The sequence below is a fragment of the Gopherus evgoodei genome, unplaced genomic scaffold, assembly GCF_007399415.2.
Source record: "Gopherus evgoodei ecotype Sinaloan lineage unplaced genomic scaffold, rGopEvg1_v1.p scaffold_37_arrow_ctg1, whole genome shotgun sequence".
NCBI lineage: Eukaryota > Metazoa > Chordata > Testudines > Testudinidae > Gopherus > Gopherus evgoodei.
The window spans coordinates 1,043,023-1,053,750 of record NW_022060049.1 but is presented as its reverse complement, the minus strand read 5'-3'; the positions used below and the strand labels follow the sequence as shown (position 1 = coordinate 1,053,750).

Genomic DNA, 10,728 nt, shown 5'->3' with positions numbered 1-10,728 from the left:
TTAACGGGCTTAATGTGGCCACGTGCACTCGACTTTATACAATCTGTTTTATAAAACCGGTTTATGTAAAATTGGAATAATCCCGTAGTGTAGATGTACCCTTAGGCGAGTCCCTCCCCCCTCTGTACAATGGGGATAAGGAACCTTCCTCCCTCCTAAACCCAGGGGTGTCTGTGATATGCCCAGATACCTCGGTGGGAGGCCCAGCCCTGGGGACAGGGGAGCTCTGTGCAGCAGCTGATGGAAAAGCAAAAGTGAGTCGCTTTACTGGGCTGGGGCAGCAACATCCAGCTCCCTCCTGCTCAGGGCCAGCTTCTCCTTTCCCACCCACTCCCATGGGGGCAGGCTGGGGTCCTAGCAATTCGGACAGTGAGCAAGTGGGGCAGCCCAGGTGGTCTCCTGCCTCCCCCCAACCCCCGCCCCTGCCATTTGGGAGGAAGCAAGCACAGCGTTACCTCTCTGCCCAGTCAGTAGCTGTAAGCTGGGCTGCTCCCCCCTACTGACCCAGTCAGCCCCAGAGGCATCCACACGCCCATTTACCAGAGCCCTGGCCATCAGCAATCCCAGCTGGGCACTGCTGCCTCTCTGCAAGCAGGGGCAGCCTGGGGCGGGGATGGAGAAGGAAGCACAGCCCCATATAGGCACGTTCAAGGCAGCCCTAACTCATACAGTAAACACAGATCCCGCACTAGTCCTGGGAGGCTTCCCGACGTGCAGATCCCTTGTCCAAGGCCAGTCACATCTGCCGACTGGTGAACGGCCCACACCATGGAGGTTTCTGTCCCAAATGTCATTTATTAAATACACTCAAAGCATCCGGACCATAAGGCAGCACTTTCTATCCAGGGGCCATCACCCTCCGCAAATGGATTTACAGTCAAGGCACTAAGGGGCCCATCCCTGGCAGAGAGGCACTGGCATCTAGGCACCCTGAGCTCCAGCCATATGTACAGTCAACAGAGCACAGGGAGTCACTAAGGGGAACAGTAAGCGTGGGGAATCCACAGCAGAAAAGAGCTGCTTGCCCCCAGCCATCCTTTCTAGCGAGGTCAGCGCTAAGCTCCCACCACTGCAGTGACACCCCGGCTCCAGGCACTGAGCAGGGGCTCCCACCTGCCAGGAACAGAGCTAAAGACCACTGTGACCAGCGTCCTAGGGGAGCCTGCGCTGAGCTCACTCAATTAGTGTGATCTACAAAGAATGGGGCAGACAATCCCCAAAGTCGGTGGATATTCCAATACTTAAGATTTACCAAGCCAGCACAAAACAGCTTCTATAATACCTCACTGCTGTTATTTTCTGGGTAACCACAGTGCCCTTAAAGCAACCCAGCCTCAGGCCTCCACCCAGACACCCAAGTCAATTATGAGGAGTATTACTAAAATCTTATTCATATAAGAAAGTTCTTCCAGATCTTACCCAAATACACACTTACAGCCAATTCTTCTAAACTACACTAAACTTTATTAAAAGAAAAGAGAGAGAGAATTGGTTAAAAGATCAGCATAAAAGTTCAGACATGAGTACAGTTCTTGAGATTAAATTCATAGTAGAAATGATGAGCTTTGTAGTGGCAAAGTGTTCGTTCAGAATTAGTCCACGGGTTATAGTCCAATGCCCATATTCAGGGCAATTCCAGATTAAAACTGCATTGCCACCCTTACTGCTGCGCTGTCTTCAGAGCTGGGTGGCTGGAGAGAAGCAGCTGTTGGCTGGGCGCCCAGCTCTTAAGGCTGCGCCCCACCTGCAACAGCGCAAAAGTAAGGGTAGCAATACCATCCCATGCCACCATTACTTCTGTGCTGCTGCCTTCAGAGCTGGGCAGCTGGAGAGTGGCGGCTGCTGACTGAGGTCCCAGCTCTGCAGGGAGCAGCACAGAAGTAAGGGTGGCAATACCACACCATCCCATCCTTCTGCACTACTGCTAACGGCAGCTCTGCCTTCAGAGCTGGGCTCCCGGCCAGCAGCTGTTGCTCTCCAGCTGCCCAGCTCTGAAGGCAGCGCCGCCGGCAGCAGCAGCCCAGTAGTAAGGATAGCAGTACCGCAACCCCCCACACAATAACCTTGCAACCCTCTCACAACTCCCTTTTGGGTCAGGACCCATACAATTCAACACCCTGATGTAAAGAGCTGAAATCATGAAATTTATGTTTTTTAAAATCCCATGATGCTGAAATTGTCCAAAATGGACCGTGAATTTGGTAGGGCCCTACCTATAGGTCTGGGAGCTCAGGGCTCCTCTCTGCAGGAGGGCTCAGGCAGGATCTGGAGGGGTGGTCTGTTGCTGGAGGGATGGTACCCTAGGCACAAGACCAATTAGTGCAGGGGCGTGGGGGGACTTGGCCCAGTGGAGGGTCCGGGGCTGGTTTGCCAGGATCAGGTCCCTGCCCTGCCACACCCAAGCCAGTAAATGGGGCCAAGGCATGGCACCAGCCCCGCTCAATCACTCTCCTGCAGGAAGCTCCAGATCAGCTGATTGACCTTGTCAGGCTGGTCCTCGCTGACGAAGTGGCTGGCCTCAGGGATGCGCCCCACGCGGCAGCACTTGCACGCATACTGCTCCAGGAGGGGAATCATCCCAGCCTCCAGGTACACGTCCTCCTCCCCCCAGATCACCAGCATGGGCACCAGCATGCCCTTGCACTGCATAGGGCTCCTGCTGCAGGGAGGGGGATAGAGAGAGAGGTGACCACTTGCCAAGGGCACTGGGCACAGAGCCCCCTCACAGCACAGGGCAGCACAGGGATGGTGGGCAAAGGGTAAGCGGAATACGGGGGAGGGTGTTCAGGTTACCTTAGTGCTGATGGGGGGTGGCACAGCCTTTGGGGCAGCTGCCTGACTGCACCTTCTTTCCCAGAACTCCATAGTTAGACCTGCTACCCCAGCAAGAGCCTGGGGGTCTTGTCTTGTCATTCACAGGCCTGGTAGCACCTGACTAAGGCCTGGTCTACACTACACAGTTAGGTAGATGTAAGCTGCCTTACATCAACCTAACTATATCAGTGTCCACACTACTACTCCTGAGGGCATCCTGCGCCAAAAAAATAATTCTGCAAGTTTTATCTGTCAATAAATAAATGTAGTGACTCCAGCATGGCAGTGGGGAACACAGGTCTATGGCTGTACAAAGGTGGGAGATCACTCTACAGCTTCCCCACCGCCACGAACACAGACTCAGTGGTGAGGCTGCACCTAATCCTGACACAGCACAAGGCCTGGGCCTACTCCAGAAACACACTGAGGCCCTGGCCCTCTGCACCAGGCACAGGGCAGGCAAGCTCAACCAGGGAGGATCAAAGTGTGGAGGGGCTCAGTGTCAGGGTTTTGGATTCTGTGTGGGACAATCTGGATGTAGGCAGCTCCGTGTGGGGTCTAGGTATGAGGGGATCTGATGCACAGAGGCTTGTTGGGTGGGGGGTGTTCCAGGTGCAGGGACTCTGTAGGGGCTTCCAGGTGAAGGGGGTTGAGGCTCAGCACAGGGGTCTGGGTACTGGGAGAGTGGGGGGTCTGGATGTGGGAGCTCATAGAATCAGACTATCAGGGTTGGGAGGGACCTCATGAGATCACCTTGTCCAATCCCCTGCTCAAAGGAGGACACGTCCCCAGACAGATTTTTACTCCAGTTCCCTAAATGGCCCCCTCAAGGATTGAACTCACAACCGTGGGTTTAGCAAGCCAATGCTCAAACCACTAATCTATCCCTCCCCTTCAGGGTGGTGCACGGGGTGGGGCTCATCAGGATGGGGGTTTGAGTGTAGCAAGCTCAGTGGGGGGTGGTTGGAGGCAGGGAGTCTGGCTGCAGGGGGGCTCCAGATGCAGGGATTGAGGTTCAGTGGGGTGGGGTTTGGGTATGGAAGTTCTGGGGTGTACGGAGTGAGGCTTGGCAGGGGTGTCTGGGTATGGGAGGTCCATATGCACAAGGATTGAGTGAATGGGAGAGCACTGGAGGCAGGGGAGGATGCTGAGCTTCCTGTAGATGGGGGAGGTTTCTGGGGGTGGGTCTGACATAGCCCCAACCACTCCATGCAGGGGAAGAGGAAGTCCAGTCCTCTCCTGCCTCCAGGCCAGCCAGGACTGGCAGCTAATACCAGCTCAGGGTAGGAGCCACTGGCCCGGGGTGTCCCCAGCCCTATGGTGATTTACCTCTCCACTGGCTGCTCTGGATGCCTGAAATGATGTACCTGCACAGCTAGGGAGTGGTGCATGACTGCTCTTGGAGCTTCCCTTTGCTTTCCTGCCAGAAAATCTGCAGGGAACATGAATTCTGCGCACACGTAGTGGCGCAGAATTCCCCCAGGAGTAACACTGCAGCCTTGCTCCTGCTGATGTAAGTGCACTGGTACTCTGACAGAACTACTTCACCTCTACAAGAGGCTTAGGGCTTATGTCGGTGTAGATAGGGTGACACAGCATCCGTGTCATCCAACATCAGCTGTTGGATGTCATTCTTGTCAATTTCACGGCTCCCTCTTAGAGCCCCGCTCATAGTTCAGGCCATCACCCTGGGGTGGGTGTAGGGCTCCAGCTAGAGCCTGGCTGCTCTCAGACTCTCAGTTCCTGGCTCCCTGTCAGGAGCCTCGCAGCTGCCCAGGCTCCAGGTGCGGAGTTCCCCATGGGGAGGCGGGGGAGCACATCAGGGCTCCCAGAAGTGGGTATCGGGGAGTTGAGAGCCCAGGGAAGGGTTGGGGGCAGCCACGCACAGAGCTGAGAGCCCAGGCTCTCAGCCCCCTGCACTGCCCCACTTAAGTCAGTGGAATCGTGCTGGTATTGAAGGTAATGTAGATACGAATCTGCGGTGGCTGTAAGTCAGCCTAACATAGGTCAGCCTAAGTTCGTAGTGTCAACTGGCCATAGTTACCCCTGGCAGCACCAGACTCCGCCAGGAGCCACAACACCACAGATTTGGTGCTGGGAGCAGATGGGGGGGCAGCAGCTCCCAGTGTGCACAGATTCCCTCCGGCCCTTGGCTCCGGGCAGTGTCAGGGGAAGCACGGGATAGAATGGGATCCTACAGCCCTGTGCAGCCCCCAGCACATACCTTCCTGCCTCAGGACTGCCACCCACTAGCCCCTCCACTCATTCCCTGCAGGGCTGCTCGGGCAGCCAGTGGGGCTGCAGCAGTCACTTCCCCCTCCTGGCTCCTCCCAGCCCACACGTGTGCCCCACCTGTCCCATCTCCCCAGCATCAGAGGGGCACCTCACTGGGTTCCGTGTGCTGCACAGGGGCAAGCCCCACAGAGGGGCAGGGGCCTTAACTGAATATGTTCCTGTAGTAATCAAGGGGTGGTGTCAGTGCTCCGGGCTTGGAGAGGCCGAATATGTAGGCCTCCAGTTCCTGTGCTGTCAGGTGCCACTTGGGATTCTGGATTCCTCCCTTCCTGCCTGCCAAAGTGTCCTTCAACAGCTGCTTCAGGACAGACATTGCCGGGGTCAGGGACAGCTCAGATCTGGGGCCTGGTAAGCCTCGGGGAGGGCTCCCGGCAGACAAACCATCAAGAGCCAGGCAGCCTAATCCCTCCACAGGGATGGCTTGGATCTGGAGCCTTGTGAGCCAAAGGGGTGTGGGCCTGGCTCCTGGCCAACAGCCTGTCATGCCCCAAATCTTAGCCCCCTACAAAGCCGGTGAGCCTGCCCACCATGGAAGGGATGGGGAGCCCTTATGAAATGCGAAGCAGAGATCCACTTAGTGTCAAGAGCCTGGCGTATGAGGGCTCCCCCCCAGAGATGACCCTGCCCAGCTACGGGACAGGTGGGGTGCTCCCCAAAATTGCCCCCCATTCTTTCTAATCTGCAGGCTTAGCCTGGAGTCAGCAGCCTCCACAGAGGAAACTGACCTATTCCGTCTTCTCTATCCCAGAGTGGGCCCCTCACATGCTCATGCTGCTTCTCCTAGAACAGTGCTGCTCAACCTTTTTCATACCAGGGACAAGCTCGCTGCCTTCCAAGTGTGTCAGGGAGATCTCAGGGACTGGTCGTTGAGAAGCACTGTCCTAGAACCCCCATGTGGCTTTGATCAAGCAAGCACCGTCTCCTCGGTGGGGGCCCAAAAAGTGCATGTAGAGAGAGCCAAGTCTTGCCCATCCCCATGACAGAGTCACTCAAGCATCCCATATCCCAGGGGAGAATAGCAGAATAAGGAGGGACCCTAAAATACATCTCCTGAGTGAGTCCTGGAGGATGCAGAGAGAAGTGGTCACACTGCTGAGCTCCTGCCTGAGATCAGGCATGGACAGGACATACACAGATGGGGAGGAAGGGACATGGGCATCACCAACCTGGATCAGCCACACACCCCATCTAGCCCAGGATCGCACCTCTGACAAGGCTAGTGCCAGCTGCTAGAGAGGAAGGAGTAAGAACTCACCTCCAGTCCCCACAAGGTCTCCTCCCAGGCTCTGATCGTCGGAGATGCACTAAAGCTGGACTGTCGATCTCCTGGCCAACATGGTGTTTTGCCTTCGGTTTTGGTCATAACCTAACAACTCTGGCTCTCCTCCTTACCTAGAGGAACGTCCAGTTCCTGTTTGACTCTCACTAAGTTCAGGCCTCAATGATTTCCCAAAGCAGTGAATTCCACCAGCTAATTATTTTCTTTCATGGGTTTGACTTTCCCACCTTTCTCCTGAAGTCTGGCTCTAGGCAGCCCAGAACAAAGCACCTTGCTCCAAAGGGCCAGGGTCCTTTAATATAAAGCTCAGCACCCTCCGAATCAGAGTTTACTCGATTGCTATTTAGCAGCTCCTGCAGTAGTTCCAGTAATTACTGCCCCAAAGGCAGTTGGTAGCTTTTATCCCAGCCCCCCCTCCAGCCCCACAACACAGCCTGTGGCCCCATTCTAGAAGGGTCATGCCCATTGTTCCCCCCTTCACCTCAGGGCTGTTGGGATATTATCAGCTGCCAAATTAACTGATACTCGTGCCCCCTGCCCTGCTCACTGGGATCCCCCCATCCCATGCTGTCTAGCTGCATTACCGGTTCCTAGCTACTCCCCCATTTAATGTGGGGCTGGCTAGTTCCCCCTTCCCAACCCTGCTGTAGGAGCAACCTTTATCCACCATGATTTCCATGGTGTCGCTCCTGCCCCTCCTTCTAGCTACTCCAAGCCCCTTCCCATTAATCTCTGTCCTCTACACCTGCTAATTAATCAGCAGTTTATTACTGCAGCCATTAGGAATGGGATGATCCCTAATTAGCATGGGTGTTTCCCATTTACAAAGCAGCCACTGTGCCTCTGACTCACAGGGCAGAGGTTAATACACACACAAAATGGTAGATTAGATTTCCACCCATCATTGACATGCAGCCACTGCTGGGGTGGAACACAACCACTGGGACAGGAGGAAGAGAGGGAGCTCAATTGGTGCATCCAAAAGAAAGCAGGGGGGCGATGGACTGAACTGAATTCCCTAGGTGGGTATAATCGCAGAATTCAGCCAGGCCAGCACCCTTGCAAAAAGCACCTGAGATCTTTAACAAGTGCCAGTGGGGTTACGGCCTCTGTTTTCCCCTCCCACCCCCAACAAAAGGCAAGGGACTGTCACCACTCAGTAGGCAGGTTTTCTCCCCCTGCACTGTGCTGGCCCCAATGGTGCTGGGGTCTCACCTCAGGAGTCAGTGCCAATCCCAATACCCCAGCAGGGCTGTATGGGGCACTGAAGGAGCTGCACACCAGAGCTGTAAATGTCTGCACTCATTAACGATCCCCTGGCAGCTTTCCCAAGTCAGGGTTAAGCTCCCACTAGGGCCATTCCACCCTGCCTCCCTGACCTCCAGTCCTAACATGCTGCATAGTTACCAGGTGCCATATCCCTCCCCAGAGGTGGCTGCACCCAGGGCTCTGGGGAAGAGCCAAGGGGCAGTTCTATAAATGGACACATTTGGAATCCTAATTAAGTTGAGCCACAGGTGCCAGGTCCCTTCCCATCCCCCTCTTCCCCAGCCAATCAGCCCCACTCCCTGCTCCCACCTCACCCATCCTCCCACTCCCTGCTCTCACCTGGAAGTCACCCAAAGACAAGAGCAGCTCAGGCAGCCTCTGCAGCTGGAACATGAATATGTAGCTGGAGCGCAGCAGCTGGCAGGGGTGGCCAGCTATGTACTCTGCAGCGGGTGGGCAGAAAGGCAGATACAGACATGCTGAGGCTGGAGGGCCTCCTACGCCAGTGCCCCCAGAACACCCAAGCCTCCCACCAGAGGCAGGAGCCAAAGTCACACAGCACTTGCCAGTGATGTCATTTCAGACCTCACTTGGGCTGGGCTGGGCTGGTGCTCGGAGAGCCTGCAGCCCCTGTGGGGAGTGGGGGCAGGTTGGGAGCACCAGTCACAATGCAGAGACCCCAAGAGCCCTCGCCTCCCCACCCCAAGGAGTGCCACTGTCACCTGGTCGGAACCTCCGTGCTGCTGCAAGAACCAGCCTCCTCCATCCCGGACCTGCCACAGACCCTTGGGGGGCGGGGGAGGGGACCCCAGCACCCCTGCAGGTCAGAGCCTCACCTTTAAGAATGGACGAGTAGGTGGCATTCATGATAATGAGCTTCTCCACCATGTCGGGGTGATTCATAGCGAACTCCCATCCAATGGCGCCACCCCAGTCATGCCCCACCAAGATACACTTGGTAAAGCCTGGAAGTAGAGACAGCCAAGCAGACCAACCATCAGGGCAGAGCAATGCTGGACAGAGCTGGACTTCCACAGTCAGGGCACCCCCTCCCCCACCAGTCTCTCCCACCCCACCTGCCTCCCCCTTTACCTTTCCCTGCCAAGCATATATCCACTTCTCCCACAGAGTTGCCCTACCCCCTGCGCCTCCCTCCTGCCACAGAGATGCCTCCCTCCATTGTCTCCCTGCTCCCCAACTGGGGCAATGGCCAGAGGCTGGGACAGCCCAGACAGACCAAGCAAGCAAGCAGGTGGGATGGGACACTGAGTCAATCTCTGCTGTAAACACACCTGCTCATTGATCCAATTCTCGCCCCAGAAATGGACCTCCTGCCTTGGCAGAGCACAGTCACACTGCCACATAGCAGCCAAGCTCTGTCTACTTGCTGCTATGTGGTGTCCAACCAGGGAGATGCTAAGGTTTGGGGTCAGGGGCATATCCCAGACTTCACAGCGCCCCACCCAACCTCGGTGGTGCTCTGGGGTCACTGTTGTGGGGACTGGAGCAGAACCCCTCTGTTCCTTCTGTGGGAATAGCTCAGACTGGGCACTCCCACAACTCATCCAAAGGGGAGAGCCATCTGTGACAGTGCAAAGGGTGGCGCAGCAGGGTCTCAAGGAAAGGCCCCTCTGCACCTGGGAACAGCTTGAGCAAAGAGGTTCCCCTCCTCCAGCAGAGGGGCCAGCTCCCTCGCAGCTCCTACCCTCCCCAGCTGAAGCACAGAGGGGAAGGCCTCCACTCACACATGTCCAGCAGCCACTCCTCACCCTTCTGGTCCTTGGTGCCCAGCACTTGGATGACACCATGCACATCCGCCAGCAGGGTCTCCATCTGGTAATGCTGCTTCCCGCGTGGGGCGTCTGAACCCCCATAGCCCCGCAGGTCAAGCGCCACCACCCGGAACTGCCTCTTGAACTCCTGCAGTGGTAGCGCCAGGCAAACCTGCCAACACATACAATCCTGAGCTCAATCAGTGCCTACGGGATATCCTGCCCAGGTGGGGGGTGAGGGGGAGTCCCTGCCAGCTAAACCTCAAGGCCATTCCCTGCTCCCATCCCCTCCGCAGCTGCCTGGCCAGGGCGCTGCCCAGAGCCAGGGCTGAGTGTGGGAGCCCGAGCTGCGCTAGCCAGCACCCCCAGCACAGCACAACACACCTCTGCACAGAGGAAGGGGTGTTGCAGGAGGAACATGCAGCTACTTGGTGGCACCATCCTCCAGGGCTCCACACTCTGAGGAGAGAATTCAGGGTTCCTGAGCAGGCCATGCCCTGGGGATGCGGCCCTTCTTCCAGGCCAGGCTTTGAACCCGTGTCCACTGGTGTGTTCTGCCCCTTCACCTGTCCTGCCTCCATCACGCTGTCAGCTCCTCGGGGCAGGGACTGCCTGCTGCTTTGTCTGTGCAGCACCAGCACAATGGGGCCCTGACCCACATGACCGTAACACCCCCTCATCCCAACTCCTCACAGGCCATGGGATGCAGGTGCCCCTCCCACCCAACAGTAACTGGAGAGACCTACCAGTTCTAGGGGAATCCATGCAGACACAGCATGAGCTGCACCTCCTCCTGGCCAGCTGTGACATAGTGCAAACGCAGCCCTGAGCTCTGCAAGGACAGGAGGGGTGTCATAAACAGATAAGTAAGAGTTAATAGAACAAAAGTACTTCATGTCTCTTTTGCCTGTAAAGGGTTAACAAGATCAGTGAGCCTGGCTGTCACCTGACCAGAGGACCAGTCAGGGGACAGGATACTTTCAAATCTTGAGGGAGGGAAGTTTTTGTGTGTGCTGTTAGTGTTTGGTTGTTGTTCTCTCTGGGTTCTGAGAGTGACCAGAGGTGCAACCAGGTTTCTCTCCAATCTCCCTGATACAGGTTCTTATATGTCCAGAATAGAGAGTACTAGGTAGATAAGGCTAGTTAGGCTTATGTTTGTTTTCTTTATTTGCAAATGTGTATTTGGCTGGGAGGAGTTCAAATTTGTATTTGGCTGAAAGGATTTTAATTTGTACTTGTATGCTTAGGCTGGGAGGGTGTTCCCAGTGTCTATAGCTAAAAGACCCTGTACATATTCCA

The 10,728-nt window shown here is 55.9% G+C and overlaps 1 protein-coding gene across 1 annotated transcript; it reads right to left on the bottom strand.

The window, feature by feature from the left end:
* Positions 1-2,439: 2,439 nt before the first annotated feature.
* On the bottom strand, positions 2,440-10,267 carry EPHX3 (epoxide hydrolase 3; the record flags this gene model as incomplete). Its single annotated transcript, XM_030545365.1, is given in 7 exon segments — positions 2,440-2,659; positions 5,304-5,407; positions 7,997-8,100; positions 8,494-8,622; positions 9,445-9,585; positions 9,588-9,601; positions 10,176-10,267. Coding segments are annotated over 7 exon segments (804 nt in total), but the record flags the coding sequence as incomplete, so codon positions are not given.
* Positions 10,268-10,728: the final 461 nt, after the last annotated feature.